At 52.6% G+C, this 17,409-nt stretch overlaps 3 protein-coding genes across 10 annotated transcripts; 2 read left to right on the top strand and 1 right to left on the bottom strand.

Moving 5' to 3' along the window:
- Positions 1-374: 374 nt before the first annotated feature.
- ZNF513 (zinc finger protein 513) lies at positions 375-3,844 on the top strand (the record flags this gene model as incomplete). 3 transcript variants are annotated; one of them, XM_082672546.1, is made up of 4 exons in its annotated part: positions 375-415; positions 968-1,123; positions 2,340-2,927; positions 3,018-3,844. In XM_082672546.1, the coding sequence occupies exons 2-4, from the start codon at positions 1,099-1,101 to the stop codon at positions 3,842-3,844; spliced, it is 1,440 nt and encodes a 479-aa protein (XP_082528672.1). In that variant the 5' UTR covers positions 375-415; positions 968-1,098. The 3 variants fall into 3 exon arrangements, with proteins under 3 accessions (XP_082528672.1, XP_082528670.1, XP_082528671.1); XM_082672544.1 differs by lacking the exon at positions 375-415 and adding an exon at positions 564-709; XM_082672545.1 differs by lacking the exon at positions 375-415 and adding an exon at positions 855-881.
- Positions 3,845-4,654: 810 nt separating this feature from the next.
- SNX17 (sorting nexin 17) lies at positions 4,655-10,065 on the bottom strand. 2 transcript variants are annotated; one of them, XM_082672547.1, is made up of 15 exons: positions 9,896-10,065; positions 9,328-9,402; positions 8,181-8,298; positions 7,595-7,659; positions 7,204-7,314; positions 7,002-7,092; positions 6,756-6,843; positions 6,442-6,511; positions 6,054-6,146; positions 5,754-5,957; positions 5,490-5,615; positions 5,249-5,326; positions 5,022-5,096; positions 4,888-4,929; positions 4,655-4,795 (listed from the first exon to the last, which is right to left on the bottom strand). In XM_082672547.1, the coding sequence occupies exons 1-15, from the start codon at positions 9,956-9,958 to the stop codon at positions 4,682-4,684; spliced, it is 1,413 nt and encodes a 470-aa protein (XP_082528673.1). In that variant the 5' UTR covers positions 9,959-10,065; the 3' UTR covers positions 4,655-4,681. The 2 variants fall into 2 exon arrangements, with proteins under 2 accessions (XP_082528673.1, XP_082528674.1); XM_082672548.1 differs by lacking the exon at positions 9,896-10,065 and adding an exon at positions 9,731-9,828.
- A 206-nt stretch (positions 10,066-10,271) lies between these two features.
- On the top strand, positions 10,272-16,088 carry EIF2B4 (eukaryotic translation initiation factor 2B subunit delta; the record flags this gene model as incomplete). Of its 5 annotated transcripts, none has more annotated exons than XM_082672542.1 (13): positions 10,272-10,377; positions 10,756-10,799; positions 11,123-11,258; positions 11,457-11,660; positions 11,926-12,008; positions 12,196-12,287; positions 12,520-12,634; positions 12,836-12,912; positions 13,610-13,712; positions 13,947-14,074; positions 14,213-14,390; positions 14,788-14,968; positions 15,647-16,088. In XM_082672542.1, 13 exons carry the CDS (start codon positions 10,344-10,346, stop codon positions 15,844-15,846), a joined length of 1,575 nt encoding a protein of 524 aa, XP_082528668.1. In that variant the 3' UTR covers positions 15,847-16,088. The 5 variants fall into 5 exon arrangements, with proteins under 5 accessions (XP_082528668.1, XP_082528667.1, XP_082528666.1 ...); XM_082672541.1 differs by having other exon boundaries at positions 11,454-11,660; XM_082672540.1 differs by lacking the exon at positions 10,272-10,377 and having other exon boundaries at positions 10,662-10,799.
- Between the last annotated feature and the right edge of the window lie 1,321 nt (positions 16,089-17,409).

Below are 17,409 nucleotides of genomic sequence, written 5' to 3'. Positions count from 1 at the left end.
GTGTGTGTGTGTGTGCGCGCGCGCACGTGCGCGCGCACCTGCCCACCTACCTGCCTGCGTGTGATGTGTGTGACTCAGGGAGAGGGGGTCGGGTATGGTAACTCCCTGAGCCGCTGGCAGCCTGGCCTGGCGTCGCGGCTCATCCTCACCCCCTCCTAGGGTGAGGAACGATTTCCTTGTTCCTCCACGGAGGGGTCAGGACCGGCCAGGCGACCCTTAAAGACTAAAGCCAGGGTCACGGTTTGACCTGCCCTCCTTGCCGGCCAGGTTTCATCTGATCCCTGATTGGCTCGCCCGATTGCTTCCGTCACAATCACTTCCTGGTCACGCTGTGGAAGCTTTCGGGGCTTCTGCTTTCCACGGACTACGCGTCCCGTGTGGCTCTGCGACAGCGGAAGCGGAAGCGAGTACGGAGGTACCAGCTGGTCTCCGTAGGGCGGGGGTAGGGGGCTCCATGAATGGACGCGGCGGCGGCGGCGGCGGCGGGAGCGGCCTGAGCTGGGCGCCGGGGCCAGGGCCGGGGGCTGCCCGGGGCCCGCGCCGCTGCATGGGGGCGGCCCGCGGGCCCTGAGAGGAAGGGCGGGCAGGCCGAATTGGGAGGGGCGGGGCCGGGCGGCCGCAGGCCGGAGGCGCGTCGGGCTGGAGCCGGTCACGATGCCCCGAAGGAAGCAAAGCCACCCGCAGCCCGTGAAATGCGAGGGGGTCAAAGGTCAGGGGTCAGGGGTCAGGGGCTGCGAGGTGGGGAGGAGCGGGGGTGGGGTCAGTGGTGTGGGTTCAGGTCTGGGTGGAGGGGGACCCTTGAGGGATGGGGTGGGCGATCTGGACTCCTAGCTTCCCATCGAGGTACTAACGGAACCCGAGAGGGTCTACGAGTGCGGGAAGTACGGTCTGCGAGGGCTAGCTTCCCGGGTGCGAATGATGGGCACAGTTCCTGAGGGAGGATCTACAAGCCTTTTCCCCTCTTCAGTGGATACTGAAGACTCCCTCGACGAAGGACCCGGGGCCCTGGTATTGGAGAGTGATTTACTACTAGGCCAGGATCTGGAGTTTGAGGAAGAAGAGGAAGAGGAGGAAGGTGACGGCAACAGCGACCAGCTCATGGGCTTCGAGAGAGACTCTGAAGGTGGGTTTGGGGGACTGACTTAAGGAAGTGACCGCTGGAACCTCAGCCTTTAGGAGGCGGGTTAGAGTATAGTGCCAGTGAGCAAAACACCGTTTCCTGCCACTGGGGCTGGTTCAGTTTAGATTTGAGCTAGATTTCTTCGTTTGCCTGATGGTCCATCACTTTGTTGAGGTCAAGTTCTGAGGCCTGGTTCAAAGGTGGTATGAATAGGACGGTAGAGGAATCACATGAAACAACTGGTTAAAAGTAAATGCCCTTTTAATAACTTTATCCCACTCCCTAGCCCATTCCTTAGATGAGTTTATTTTTAAGAGGTTCAGGGAAGCAACCTCATTCAAGCTAGTACTTATATCTAATCTAACTCCCTTTCACCTGCAGCATAAACTCCTCTTGTATGGAGGTATTAGTCTCTGCCCTCAAATATCCTTCCACATTCCTCTTCCCTTTGATCTTAGCATCACCCCAACCTAGTTTGCTGCACTACCTATCCACTAATGCCACTTCTGAAGGATGATTTTGAAAGTCATTGAGGAAATCCATGTAAAAGAGAATCCATCCTTTAGGCTTAGAAGTGGTATTACATGTGTTACTTTGTTTCCTCTTCCCTCCAAAAATTTTTTTTTTTTTTTTTTGCGGTACGCGGGCCTCTCACTGTTGTGGCCTCTCCCGTTGCGGAGCACTCCAGACGCGCAGGCTCAGCAGCCATGGCTCATGGGCCCAGCCGCTCCGCGGCATGTGGGATCTTCCCGGACTGGGGCACGAACCCGTGTACCCTGCATCGGCAGGCGGACTCTCAACCACTGCGCCACCAGGGAAGCCCTTCCCTCCAAATTTTGCCTCTTGAGATAGTATGGAGGTGGTTATAAAATAAAAACTAAGAGTCCTTACTGATAGAGGCACTAGAAAAACGTATCAGGCCTCTGCCTTGTGTATTTTTACTTATCCCAAGAATCAGTTAATTATTTAATCATTGATTCATTTCAGTATGTGGTCCACTGTGAGCCCTTGATCTTTTTCCATTCATTGGTCCTATGTACAACTCTGTCATCACTAGGTTAGTCCAGACTTGGAGGTAGATGATTTGTGTTGAATTTTTAGGATCATTGATTGAAGAGAAGGGTGGAGCCCAGCAAGTGGGGAGACCGCAAGTGAGAAAGGGAGTTTGGAGTCTGTTCCTAGCCTGTGTTGATGTCTCTTCTCATGTCTGTCTCACCAGGAGACTCTCTGGGGGCCAGGCCTGGGCTTCCCTATGGGCTGAGCGACGACGAGTCTGGGGGCGGCCGGGCACTAAGTGCGGAGAGTGAAGTTGAGGAGCCAGCCAGGGGTCCAGGGGAGGCCAGGGGTGAGAGGCCAGGCCCAGCCTGCCAGCTGTGTGGGGGGCCCACAGGTGAGGGGCCGTGTTGTGGGGCAGGAGGGCCGGGTGGGGGGCCCCCGCTGCCCCCACGGCTACTATACTCATGCCGCCTCTGCGCCTTCGTGTCCCACTACTCGAGCCACCTGAAGCGGCACATGCAGACACACAGCGGGGAGAAGCCGTTCCGCTGTGGCCGCTGCCCCTACGCCTCAGCCCAGCTCGTCAACCTGACGCGACATACTCGCACCCACACTGGCGAGAAGCCCTACCGCTGTCCCCACTGCCCCTTTGCCTGCAGCAGCCTGGGCAACCTGAGGCGGCATCAGCGCACCCATGCGGGGCCCCCCACTCCTCCCTGCCCGACCTGTGGCTTCCGCTGCTGTGCTCCACGTCCTGCCCGGCCTCCCAGTCCCACAGAGCAGGAGGGGGCAGTGCCCCGGCGACCTGAAGGTAAAAACCCAGGGACCAAAGAACCTGGGGCGTGGGTGGGTGGCCTTAGGGGGACTTGGATTCATAGCCCAGGTCTCACTGTCTCCACAGATGCCCTGCTGCTTCCAGATTTGAGCCTCCATGTGCCACCAGGCGGTGCCAGTTTCTTGCCGGACTGTGGGCAGCTGAGGAGTGAAGGGGAAGGCCTATGTGGGACTGGATCAGAACCACTGCCAGAGCTGCTGTTCCCTTGGACCTGCCGGAACTGTGGACAAGAGCTGGAAGAGGGGGAGGGTAGTCGGCTGGGAGCAGCCACTTGTGGGCGCTGCATGCGAGGAGAGACTGGAAGTGGTGCCAGTGGTGGACCCCAGGGCCCCAGTGACAAAGGCTTTGCCTGTAGCCTCTGCCCCTTTGCCACTCACTATCCCAACCACTTGGCTCGGCACATGAAGACGCACAGTGGTGAGAAGCCCTTCCGCTGTGCCCGCTGTCCTTATGCCTCTGCTCATCTGGATAACCTGAAACGGCACCAGCGCGTCCACACAGGAGAGAAGCCCTACAAGTGCCCCCTCTGCCCCTATGCCTGTGGCAACCTGGCCAACCTCAAGCGTCACGGTCGAATCCACTCTGGGGACAAACCTTTTCGGTGTAGTCTTTGCAACTACAGCTGCAACCAGAGCATGAACCTCAAACGCCACATGCTGCGGCACACAGGCGAGAAGCCCTTCCGCTGTGCCACCTGCGCCTATACCACGGGCCACTGGGACAACTACAAACGGCACCAGAAGGTGCACGGCCATGGTGGGGCAGGAGGGCCTGGCCTCTCTGCCTCTGAGGGCTGGGCGCCACCTCACAGTCCCCCCTCTGTTTTGAGCTCTCGGGGCCCAACAGCCCTGGGTGCCACTGGTAGCCGAGCTCTCCACACAGACTCACCCTGAACTAGGTCCTTCTCCCCTAGGGCTCTATGAATTAGCCCTGACCCTCCTGTATGTTTTACACAGATGGACCAGAAGCCACCTTTACCTTCCTCCCCCGCTGGCCAGGGGCTCCACACAGACTAACCTAGGCACTATACGGACCAGTCCAAACCCCATGGGCGGGGGCCCATATGGACCAGGGGGGCCTTGCCTTGACTGATGCAACTTCATAAGCTCAGTGAGAAGGGCCCTGTATCCACCTCCACTGCTCCCAGGGGCGGTGGATGAACTGGCTGGGGGACTGTCCAGCCTCGCACCTGTTTATTTAACTTATTTCAGTGCTTTATAATAAAGGAAACACTAACAAACAAAGCCACGTCTACGCTGAGTTGGCAGTGGCAAGCACCGCTTGGCCTCACCCGTAGCACAGCAGTCCATGCTGTGATGGGGGGAGCAGGGGCAGTGAGAGGGAACCAGAGGTAGGCAGCAATCAGGGTGAGTTTAATGACGGGGAGCTGGGCCAGACCATACACAGACCTCTGCCCATCCCCTTGGCTCATGGCCCCGAGAAGCCAGAAGCAGCCTGGGGGGAGTTGTGGTTCCTCCCCAGGCAGGTAGCCATGGTCCCGTGGACTTTGTGCAAAATACTAAATGCTAAGTTGGCATTGAAGGCCAGCTCTGAGCGATCCTTTGTATAGCCAGCCCTGGGGAGGGGAAGGGAAGGCAGGTTAGGAGGCCCCTGGCCGAGGAGAAAAGGGGACAATACGAAGAAAAATACCCCAGTTTGGGGGATACAGGCACAGGGCAAGTTTCTGAACACTCCTCCAGGGTAGAGGGCAGACATCCGAGCTCTGGAGATCACAGATCCTCATCTCCAATGCCCTCAAAGGCGAAATTGCCGTGGACATCACTGGCACTGGCATCTGTACTGGGAGTGCCAATCCCCCGCAAGCTCACGGCACTCAGCTTGCTCTGTAATAAAGGCAGGGTCGGGGTCAGAGGGCTCAAGGCTCCCTAAGGTCCCCTACAAACGCCAACCTCACCAACCCTCGTGGGAAACTCACTGAGAGTTTGACCATGGACTCCCGGCTGGCATCAGGTGACTCCTGGGGAGGAGGAGGCAGAGGTGTCAGAGACCTCACTGGGGAGGTGATGCAAGGCCTGGGGGCTGGGGGACTGACCAGGGAGTAGTACTTACAAGCAGCGGTGGGGACTTCACTGCTTGCTGGCTGTCTGAGCGTCTCAGGGTGCCCCCCACCCGCCGGCGTAGCATCTGGGGATGGAGACATGAGGCGCTGATAAGGGCTGATCACCCCCTTTGGCATCCCAGTCCCTTCCCCTCCCTCTCAGGAGAGGCATCACACCGAGGACAAAAGGCAGGGAGAGCACAGCCACGCAGCTGCTGGGTCTGTGCTTGCTGCTTACCTTCCTGATACTGCCGCCGGATTTCTTCACCATCAGTTCATCCACCATGGACTGCAAGCAGATGCTCATCATGATAGCCTGAGGGCAAGGAGAGAGCTCAGCCTGACTGGGTGGTCATCCTGAGCCCAGCACCCCTAAGACAAGGGCTCCCACTCACATGGAGTCCTGGAAGCCCTAGACTTGGTTATCTAAGAGAGACGGTGCAATGGGCTCCAGAGGAGGCCTGAGGGTGGGCTCACACCTGGGGGCTGGTGATGGTGACCCACTGTAGCCGGTCCTTGCTCATGAGGTATTCAAAAGCCAGTTCCAGGCGCACCTCACCCCGGCCCCGACCTGGGCTGCTTGTGCCTCCACTGGGCAGTGGCACCTGGGAGAGGAAGGGTAAGAATTAGGCTGAGCTCATTCTGACCGATGTGCCTCTCCCTGACCCACTCCAGCCCATTCCCGAAGCTCAAGGCTTGCCGGGCCTCCATCCCAAAGGTCTCCCCCTCCTACCCCAACTCACAGAGGAGGTGACCCGCCAGCACCGCATGCGGGTGACCCGAAAGGAGCCTTCACGGAGTTGCTGGCCAGGCAGGCGGAGCTGGAGGCTGAGCTCACTGTTGCCTGCGCTCACCACCACTGGACAGTCCTTCTCCGGGAAGTCAGCCACACAGGCATCGAAGCGCAAGTAGCCATAGTGCCGCAGCGTCTGGGCCAGCCGCAGGAACTGAAACCCAGTCAGCAGGCGGGACGGGTCAGGAGGGGAAGTGGGACAGCCCAGAGGAAGCAACCCCTTGGAGGGAGACAGGGAGGCAGGGCTCACCTCCTTCTTGGAGACCTTCTCTTGCAGTGATTTGAGCTGCCGGTGCTGCTCCTTGGTGACTAGGATCCACCCACGCTCAATGTCTGATACTGTCTGCGGCGGAGACAAGGGGTGGGGTGTTCGGGGCTCCCAGTCAGAGACCCAAAGAGTGTCCAGTTACCTCTGTCCAGCCTGACCCCTCACCCCACATTTGAGCAAGCTCTTCGCAGTTGAGTCCTTGACCATATCAGCTTACAAAGCAGGGAGAGTAGAGGTTGTGCCAGATGCCCTGAGAGTATTCTAGAAACTTCCCCATGAACTGGCAGTAAAGATACGAAAGGAGTTTTCTTGGCAGAGGGACACCAGAGCCATTTTCAGGGGAAGGGTTCTGAGGCAGCTCCAAGCTCACCTGAGCATAAAGCAGGTTCAGGCCAACCCGGTTCTCCATGACATCGTCATCATAGGCAGAGTCCCAATAACTGTGAGGCCAAGGGGTGGAAAGGGGTAATGGGGCTAAGCTGGGGGAAGGCAAGAGGCAGAATGGAAAAGGGGCAAAACCGGAGCAATCTGGAACTATGGGGCTAATGGTGATACAGTTGGAGGAAGTTTGGGAGGCCTGGTAGAAACACCCAGCACTACCCCCTTGTCCAGATTATTCTGTCTCAATACGTGGCCCCATAATCCAGTCCAGCACCCTCTCCCTCCTCCAAGCCCAGCCCTGACCTCTTCCTTAGCATAATCTTATACTCTTGACTCCGAAGACTGGCAACAGACACATAAGGCAGCTCAAACTCTTGCAACTTCCGTACAACTATGGGTGTAAAAAAAAAGAAAAGAAAAAGAAAATGTCATGAAACTCAGGGGAGGGAAATCAAGCGAGAAGCCCTGGGGAAATGCCACATGCTTGGGGAAGACAGGCAAGTTCACTAGTGGAAACAGAGGGAAGCTGTAAAGTCCAGACAAACTCACACGAAAAGGCTCCATCCTCTTTTTCTCGAACTAGAAAGAGACTAAAGTATCCGATCAAGTCATCTGGAAGATCCAGCTTTGCAGCCACAGCCTAGGAAAAAGGAAGGAAATACAGCTCATCATGCTGGATGGTTCCAATCACCCCAAGCCTGGGAACCTGGGGTGCAGGGGGAGGAGGAGCAGTGCAGAACAAGCGCCTCACCTCCAGGACATCCTCAGTCTGATCTGAAGTTAGCACATTGACCAGAACTTTCTGCCCGTTGCTAAGCAGCACTTCCAAGGAGACCTCTTCTGTTGGGACCTGCTGTGTCTCCTGGTTGTGAGCATACACGGGAATGGGAGGCACCTTGTTAACAACATGCCCAGCGTCCAGCTCTGACCCTTCCCAACTATGTTGTATTGTAGGTCCCTCTGGTGACTTTATTCTCAGCTGTTTAATTATAGACTGGGTTTCCTTGATTTCACTGGTACAGCAGAAGCCCCATTCCATACAGAAAGGTGCCAGGATGGCTCCTCTGTACCCACTTCATTAAAATGATGTGGCCCTGCAGGAAGGTGCTTCCCTTAAAACTTGGTCCCATCCAAAGCCTTACCTGTTGTGCCCGACGCAAGAAACTATTGAAGGTCTCACTGCTCCCAAGCAATGGGTCTTGCCGAACTGTGGGGACAAGAGAATGATGTTCTAATAACTTATGATTCCCTCTTGGATCCCCCCAGTTCTCTTTTTGGCAGCCCCCCCAGGTCCCCTTTCCTGGGCTGATGGTGGCTTGTCACATCTCCCAACTGGCCTCACCTCACTCGCTGTTTGCATAAATTCTTCACCTGCCCCACCCTTGGCTACCATCTAGTTGAGTCCAGTCTATAGAACCAGGGAAAAATAATGTTCATCTAAAGCACATCAGATACAAGTTAAGGTCTCCCCACCGATCGAAACTGCTTTAAGACTAGTTAGTGCCATATTAGTATTCCTCATAGATGTCAGTGCCCAAATTGCTTTGCTGGTACCTAGATACCACAGCATCCTTGCATGCTATTTACTTTTGCTAATTAAATAATAGATAAAACAGTAGGCTTCCCAGATGTACAGATTCCTTCAGGACCTTCTACAAAAGCAGCTGTTTTGAGTCTCTCTCCATAGTCCTCAACAGAATCAGCCTAAAGTTCCCTCCAACCACTCACCAGCTTGCATGTACTTCTCTAACTGCTCTCTCCTCTGTTCTACCTCAGCGGGTGTCAGAGAGAAAAGCTTCTTTGGGGGAAATGCAGGAAGCACATTGGCCCCGTATTCCTTCCGAAGCTATTTGGAGAAAGAGATACAACTCTTCACATAAACATAGCAAATGAGAAGAGGCAATCCACATTCATAATGTTCTCTTGGGCTCCCCTTCCCTTTCCTTAGTCCCTGCTCCCCTATCTACCCTGGTCATCCAGGAAATCATTCCTTTGGCAGGGGCAGCATCCCAAGGGAGCCGTTCCTCTGTCCTAGATATATGTTCTTTCCAATCTTACAGTGTACAAGTCTGTTCCTCCAGTGTGGGAAGGGTTTGTATAGGGCCAGGGCCTAGGGAGACCCTTGCTTATCTAGCAAAGCTGTGTTCATTGAACCCTCATAGGAAGCAAAAGGCTTGGTAAGGAAAGTTTATGTGCACAGTTAAGTAATAGCTAAATATATTCACGAAGTATTTTAGGACTTAAAGGGACTTTGCAGATCAATGACTCTATTTTTCAGTTGCAGAAGCTGAGGCCCAAAGAAATCAGGTAACTTGCTCAGGGTTGCACAACTAGTTATCAGTAAAACCAGGACTCTGTACCGAGTTAAATACAGAGCTCAGAATCTGGTGAGGAGAACAAAGAAACATTACATCACAGACACATAAGGATAGCTGGAACAGCTACACCCGCTCAGGTGAGTCAAGGAACACAGACAGAAACTGGTGAATGGTTTGTATCAATATGAGCAGGAAAAAAGAATTTCAAGTTGCAGCTCAGATGACAGGAGGAAAGTGCTTTGGCAGCTTAGGGGGGAGGGTTGTCGTTTTCTCCATGCACAGGCACAGGCAGTGTACAGGCTGTGTAAGATGGGGACAGAGAAGAAAGGAGGGAGTATGTTGAGTATAGGGAGGAGCAGTTAGGGGCAGACATTAAGCTTCCTGGGAGTTCCCCGGAAATGTCAGACGATGAGATAAAGCACCAAATCCTTCCCTGTGGCAGTGATTAAAGGGGAACTACAGCCTACGAGAAAGCGACGGGGAGGGAAATGGAGACACTGATGCCCAGGTGTAGAAAAGGGCTTGAAGCTGCCTCAAGGCAGGGGTGCTAGTCCCACCTGCTCGTGCAGCCCCAGGAGTTGGCTGTAGCGCACCCGACAGTGCAGGACTCCATTCACGTGAATGTTATAGGCCTGAGGACACAAAAGCAGGCAAGCAGTTTAGGGTCGCGATCTTGTTTAGGGTCGCTCGCCTCGCTCGCCATTTTGGCGGGGCTTGAGAACCCTGGCCGGAAGTTGCCTGCCACAGCTCCGCCTGAGCAACGCGCCGAGATCGTCCAAAGGTGCCCAGACGATTTTCCCCAGAGCCAGGTCCCAAAGCAGAAGGACCAGTCGGGGAAAACCCGGGCGCTCAGGCTGCAGTCTTCCTCCCCAAGAGGCCAGGGACGCCCACCAGAATAGCCGCGGCCCAGCCGGGGGAGGCGATGCGGCCGAACAAAGGAACTACAGGAGCTGGGGCGACCTTTGGATGAATCTGAGACGTAATATAAGCTCCCATCGAGGCCGTCGGGACTCGGCGGCCTGTCACCAGGCCCGAAAGGTGGCGGCCAGACTTCGGAGGCCGCTCGGAGAGGGCTCCGGCCCGTTATCCCCGCCCCTACCCGGCCGGGCTCCGGCCGCTCCTCACCACGTAGGCGGAGCCGCCGCTGTCCCCGCTGCGGGACTCGGTTTCAGGAATGGAAAAGTGCATGTTCCCTGCGGCAGGGCCCGGCAGGGTCCGGACTCTGAGGGCCACAGCGGCTTTGCACGCTCGCCTCCGCTCCTCAGCACGTCCCCGCAGCCTCGCTCGCCATTTTGGGGGGGGGGACTTGCGATCAGAGGTGGGAAGGGCTGGGGAAGTCCGCTCTGGGGCGCAGCGCCCCCGGCATCCTGGGAACTGTAGTCTAAAGGGCAAGAGCCGACAGCCGGGATTGGGAGCCCAAAGCTGAAAAGGCCCTTATCGCGACCCGTAGCCAGGGGCAGAGCCCCAGAGCACTTCGGGGCTTGTAGTCCGGTTGGGGCTGCGCGCCGAGGCTGTCGGCCCAGGGAGCGCTTGTAGTCCCTGTGACCCAGGCGGGCGGAGCCCAGGACGGAGGATGATGGCTGCCGTGGCCGTGGCTGTTCGCGAGGGTGAGTGAAGGGCCGGGCACACAAACAGGTACGCGAGCGGACGGGCCTCGGACGGCTACTGATGGGCCCTGAGTACCTCTGGGCCTTGTCGTTCGGTTCCCGCGCCACGCCGGACTCTGGTCCGCACTGCTTCGGGCGCACTCCGTGCCGCGGACCGGCTTGTTCCTCCGGGAGGTGTGCGTGCTTCTTCCTTCCCCCGCCCCCCTTCCCTTTGATCCTGCCGCGCACTGCGTCCCCCACGCAGATCCCCGGCTCACCTCCCGCCTGGTGGCGGACCCGTGGTCATGCAGACCCAGCAGCCAGCAGCGCCGAATACGTGTCCCCGCAAACCCTCCCGGAGCCTCTCTGGTTCACTTTGTGCCCTGTTTTCTGATGCAGACTCGGGATCTGGGATGAAGGCGGAGCTTGTTCCTCGGCCTGGGGTAAGTGCGGGTGCCCTCCCTAGCCGCCTGTCAGGCGGTACGCAGGAGGCCGTGTCAACTTCGTTCCGACCCAATCTTCATCCCCGTTTCACTTTATTTCTTGGTAAAGCCAAGAGATTTTACAGAGCTTTTTCAGCCCTAATGGTAATGTGACTGTGATCTGCAGGAGAAACTTCGATCCCTGTGGGCTCTAAGCTCGTAACAGGTAGCTTCTGAGACTTAGGAAGGATTAGGGATCCTGTGGGAGACTAGTAAGTATCCAGTAGTGTTTATTCATTTTTGGAATTGTTGGGGAAGGTTAGTGTTCTATGTCTGTGTCTTAGGCAGGGGGGAGGGAGATGACCCAAGAAGAAAAGCTGCAGCTTCGGAAGGAAAAGAAACAGCAGAAGAAGAAACGGAAGGAGGAAAAGGGGGCAGAACCAGAAACTGGCTCTGCTGTCTCTGCAGCCCAATGTCAAGGTGCGGGGGCTTTTTTAAAGGGCCGGGGTGTGGAGCTGGTAAAGGGATGTGGTGGGAGAGAAGAGGGGGAGACAGGACAAAGTTGGTTTGAACAAGTAAAAAGGGAAAAAGTTTAGATAAACAGGAAAAGAAGCTTTGGTTGGGGCATAGCTATTACCTACCTAGGGCTTGGGCACCTCTTCCTTCTACCTTCAGCAGGCCCGACCAAAGACCTGCCTGGACTGGACAGTCAGTTGGGCAGTGCCAAGGAGAAAGTTCCAGCAGGTCGGAGTAAGGCTGAACTTCGAGCTGAAAGGCGGGCCAAGCAGGAGGCTGAGCGGGCCCTGAAGCAGGCAAGAAAAGGGGACCAAGGAGGCCCACCTCCTCAGGCCTGCCCCAGCACAGCTGGAGAAACCCCCTCAGGTATCTTCACTTCAAGACCTCTGTTGATTCAAATGCCTATGTTAGCTCAGGCTTCCCCACAGTAAAACAGCTCCCAATTTTCACCTTGGTTCCCAGAGTTCACAATTCTCTCCTTAACCTCATCCTACCCCTGTTTCTTTTTCTACTCTTTTCTCCTGTTTTTTTCCATCTCTCTCTTAAATCTTTCTTGATGTCCCTTATGCCCTGAAAGCAGATTTCTCATTATCACCTACAGTGTCTTGAAAACACGATTGTTATCTTCTAGGAGTGAAGCGTCTACCCGAGCATAGTCAGGTTGATGACCCCACGCTTCTGAGGAGGCTTGTTAAAAAACCAGAACGACAGCAGGTAGGAAGTGGGTTTGGTGTGTGGCCAGAAAGAGCCTAGGGAGATGGAATAGAGGGAGGAAAGGTGCTCGGGGCGAAGTGAGACCCTGGAAAAGGATGGGTATTTGGCTCACCATCTTCTTCCTTCCCAGCATTATCCCACAGTTTTAAACTCTGGGCCCTTGGTCCTGTTCCCCTGTTTTGTCAAGGTTCCTACACGAAAGGATTATGGATCCAAAGTCAGTCTCTTCTCCCACCTACCCCAGTACAGCAGACAAAACTCTCTAACCCAGTTTATGAGGTAGGAGCTTATGAAATTGTCATAACTTTTAAGCATGAGGAGTTTTAGTAATTCTGTTTTGAAAGTGACTGGAAACTTGAGGTTGGATCTGTGGAAAGAAGCATGAACACAAGGCATGCTTCTTCAAATGGGGGTGTCTGTGCGAGTGAAGGAGGTTCCTTTTCATCAGGGGAAGGTGGGCGGTAGGTGTTCAAGTTCCCTTGCAAAGTGTGTGACACCGCCATCCCATCAGCATCCCATCCTCTGTGATCCACCCAGCCATGGTGCGACTCGGCCTGCAGTACTCCCAGGGCCTGGTCAGTGGCTCCAATGCCCGGTGCATTGCCTTGCTTCGTGCCTTGCAGCAGGTATGTCCCATCTTGTTATCTCTTATGATCCAGCCTCACCTTCCCCAACACTACCCCGGCTTCTCTCACCCAGAGTAATCTCTGGGGGGAAGAGGGAATGACTCCACCCTCAGAAGACTTTCCTCAGAGAAGCTTACCCTGTCCCCCTTTCAGAGACTTTTGTTAGGGCGCAGTTTGCTGATCAACTTGTGTACCCTACAGGTGATTCAGGATTACACCACACCTCCCAGTGAAGAACTGTCAAGGGACCTAGTGAATAAACTAAAGCCCTACTTCAGGTAAGGATGACCACTGCACATCCGCTCCCACCCCACCTTGCTCAGTCCTTTTCTTAGACCCTTTTTGTTTTTCTTTTTTTCAAAGCATAAAGGGTTTTTTTTTTTAGTATGTGTAACACAAAGTTATTTAAGTCAATAAATTTTCAAGGAATTTCACACGTTCTGATTCTTTCCACTGCCAATCACCTTAGTTCCTCCAAACTCATAATCTTCAAGATAAAAAACCCTTTCAAAAAGAAGTTGTCATGTGAGTCAGCCTACAATTCTTTTAGTTAGGCTTCTTTGATCTCCAGTGAAATGTGGACACACTTCAAAATTCCCCACCTGTAATCTTTGGGATCCAATTTCCTCAAGCGATTTACTTTAGGACCATGTTTAGGGTCAGGAGATGGATCTGCCTGGTTCTGAATTTGACACCCTAGAAAATTAGTATTAGTTACTATTGAGGACTGTCAAACTGAACAGTATGAGAAACTATAGGAATACTCTATCAGTAGAAATACCAGGTCTAACATGCACAAAGCCAAGAAAACTAACGATGCCAAATACTGAATTTATATTGCACTTGGAGCCTTTTTTCTTGCTCTTCTACCTCTATTTTCATTTTTCTGTCTTCTCTTTAAAAAAAAATGTTTTTAAATGTGAAAGCTTTGTGAGCTGTGAAGAGTTGCACAGATGCAAGGTGTTGTTTTTGTAGCTTCCTGACTCAGTGCCGTCCCCTGTCAGCGAGCATGTACAACGCCATCAAGTTCCTTAACAAGGAGATCACGGGTGTGAGCAGCTCCAAGCGGGAAGAGGAGGTGATGAGTATGAGGAATGAGCGAGGCATGCACCTGGGGGATAGAGCTGGAAACATGTTGGGGGTCCCAGAAGGGGCAACTCTCTGGTCTGCCTGGTCAAGGGTTAAGGAGATGGTGGGTCTGTCTGACCTGGGCCCCCTTTAGGCCTGTCATTATATGCATATTCAAGCATCCAGCATGATAATCAAAGGGTTGTGTCTGTTTTTTGTTTCATAAGTATCTTGCTCCATTTAGGCCAAGTCAGAACTTCGAGCAGCCATCGATCGATATGTGCAAGAGAAGATTGTGCTTGCAGCTCAGGCAATCTCACGCTCTGCTTATGAGAAGATCAGTAATGGAGATGTAATCCTGGTATATGGATGGTATGGGCCAGACCCTGTGACTGAGAAAATTGGGGAGTGAAATGATTTGAAGAAGGAACTGCCCCTTTGCCCTTTAGGAATGAGCTGACCATCAGTCAGTGACATCTATAACTGAATCCTCCTCTCCATTCACTCTAGCTCATCTCTGGTATCACGAATTCTTCAGGAGGCTTGGGCTAAGGGCCGGCGGTTTCGGGTGGTAGTGGTGGACAGCCGGCCACGGCTAGAGGGAAAGCACACACTACGTTTTCTGGTCCGTGCTGGGGTCCCTGCCTCCTACCTGCTGATTCCTGCAGCTTCCTATGTGCTCCCAGAGGTGAGGGCAGAGGAAAAGAACTCCAAAGTTGGAGTAAAAGGGTATAGTAGTATAGACATAGTCTTGCCTTCCCAACGTTGCAATTGTCTAGAAGTACTAGAATTATACAGCTGTGTTTATATTTAGTAGGAGAAGCATCTACAGCACGTTATACAGCATGTCTACCTATTGCAAGAACCTTATATAAAACTAGTAGCCGATGAGAGGGAACAGGACTAAAGAGTTTAGTTTTCCTGTGGGTGGTGCGGTGAGTCAACGGTCAGGTGTTTTCCAAGAGCCTTTATTAAGATTTGTTACCCATTGCCTTAATATTGCTGTCCTGGGTAAGAATTGGGAACCTTATTCTGCATTGGTCACACATGACATTTTTTTCCCTCCTCTCTACTCTCCAAAATAGGTTTCTAAGCTGCTGTTGGGAGCTCATGCACTCCTGGCCAACGGGTCTGTGATGTCACGGGTAGGGACAGCACAGCTGGCCCTGGTGGCACGGGCCCATAATGTGCCAGTGCTGGTCTGCTGTGAAACATACAAGTTTTGTGAGCGTGTGCAGACTGATGCCTTTGTCTCTAATGAGCTAGGTAAGGAGGCCCAGGAGGGCAGGAGAGAAGGTTCCAGGGACCTGAGAAGATTTGGGAGGGAGAGGGGAGGTTGAAGTACAACTTATTTTCTATTTTTATTTTTTTATAAATTTATTTTATTTATTTATTTTTGGCTGCGTTGGGTCTTAGTTGCTGTGCGCGAGCTTTCTCTAGTTGCGGCGAGTGGGGGGTCACTCTTCATTGCAGTGCGCGGGCTTCTCACTGCGGACACGGGCTCTAGGTGTGTAGACTTCAGTAGTTGTGGCTCACGGGCTCTAGAGCGCAGGCGCAGTAGTTGTGGCGCACGGGCTTAGTTGCTCCGCAGCATGTGGGATCTTCCTGGACCAGGGCTCGAACCTATGTCCCCTGCATTGGCAGGTGGATTCTTAACCACCGTGCCACAAGGGAAGACCACAGCTTATTTATTTATTTTTTTTTGCGGTGCACGGGCCTCTCACCGTTGTGGCCCCTCCCGTTGCGGAGCACAGGCTCCGGACGCGCAGGCTCAGCGGCCATGGCTCACGGGCCCAGCTGCTCCGCGGCATGTGGGATCTTCCCAGATGGGGCACGAACCCGTGTCCCCTGCATCGGCAGGCGGACTCTCAACCACTGCGCCACCAGGGAAGCCCCACAGCTTATTTTTTAAAAGTACATAAAAGGGTACACCTCCCATTGCAGATGACCCTGACGATCTGCTGTGTGAGCGAGGAGAACGTGTGGCCCTGGCTGACTGGCAGAACCACTCGTCCCTACGGTTGTTGAATCTGGTCTATGATGTGACCCCCCCAGAACTGGTGGATCTGGTGATCACGGAGCTGGGCATGATCCCTTGCAGTTCTGTACCTGTTGTGCTGCGAGTCAAGAGTAGTGACCAGTGAGTGGGTGAACACAGGGTCAATAAATGACATACTCCCTACACTTAGCAACTCTGCTGCCTTTTATCTCTTTTAGCATTGCCACCACTTAGGTTAGGAGTCCAGACTGTCCAGCCCCTCTTAGCACCTGCTACCAACCTCCATGCCAGTGCTTTGGGGCCAAAGTGAAGGTCAGTATGGAGACCATAAACTATCCAAGTCATCAACCATTTATTGAGTATTTATGTGCCAGACACTGAGCTAGACATGAGGAAGAGTATAATAAGGACAAATAAGAGTCCTATCCTTAGTATTTTAGTATTATTATTACATTAATATTTAAGTTAAATCAATATATTGATATTTACGTTAAATAGTTACACATTAATATATTAATATTTTGTATCCTTAGTATTGAGTATTTACTGTGTGTCATAAACTGTTGTAGTCCTGTTTTATCCATTTAGGAAGATTAATACCACTCTATGAAGTGTGATTTTATAGATGAGATCACTGGGGCACAGAGAGGTTAAGTTACTTGCCCAAGGTAACACTAACTAAACCGGCATGTGATCTCCGGCATTCTGGATCTAGAGACTGTGCCTATAATTTTTACGCTATCTGCCATTAAGGAGTACTCATCATGATGGAGGAAGACAGATGACATCTACACTATGAGATACATTCTACTAGTAGTATGAACAGAGTTCATTGGAAGTAACCTAGGATGTTGCCAGGAGATCTAGTGAGGTTGGAGAAGACTTCACAGGTAAAATCTGACCTAGTCCTTGAAGGATAAGAAGTTTCCCAGTTGGAAAAGAATGAGAACGCAGGTGAACAGAGGAAATAACTTAGACTACAGAATAGGCCTTAAAATGACTGGCCAATTCCAAAGTGTCAAGTAGTGTGGTAAAGCTAGAACCTCGGCTTATGTGGACAATTAGTGATACAGCTGCTAACGTAGGTTGGATTGGGTCCAGATTGTGAGAGTCTAACCATTGTGGTTAGCCTAAAAAATATGTTAGAGTCATCCATTTTGTGTGTGTGTGTGTGTGTGTGTATGTGTGTGTATGTTTTATTGAAAAATTTCAAGCAGCATAGAAGTACAGTGAACTATACAAAGAATCCCCATCACCAAATGTAGTAATTATCAAGATTCGCCACATATGCTTTTTTTGTTTCCCTTTTTTTCCTTGCTGAAGTTGTATTAGAGCAAATCCCAGTCATTATATCGTTTTACTCCTCCAAACGTCATTATGTCTCTAAAAAATATGGAAGCTTACCATGTCATTACACTTATTAAACTCTTCCTTATTGTCCAAGCCATAATCAAATTTCCTTGATTGTCTCAAAAGCAGCTTTTTACTGTTGAATCAGGATCCAAACAAATCCATATATTACATGTCGTTATTTTGTCTTAAATTTTTTGTAATCAAAAGCAGTCTCTCCAACCCCGCCCCTTCTTTTCTCATGACATAGACTTGTGCCAGGAACCAGGTTGAGTATGTTTCATACTGCCTTGCCATCAGGTTGGTTGGTCCATTTTCAGTGATGAAAGGGTCTAGGTGTTTTAAAGTTTCCCAACAA

This window comes from Grampus griseus (genome assembly GCF_964374135.1).
Source record: "Grampus griseus genome assembly, chromosome: 15".
Lineage (NCBI taxonomy): Eukaryota > Metazoa > Chordata > Mammalia > Artiodactyla > Delphinidae > Grampus > Grampus griseus.
The sequence above is the reverse complement of the archived record's forward strand: the minus strand, read 5'-3'. Positions and strand labels throughout refer to the sequence as shown.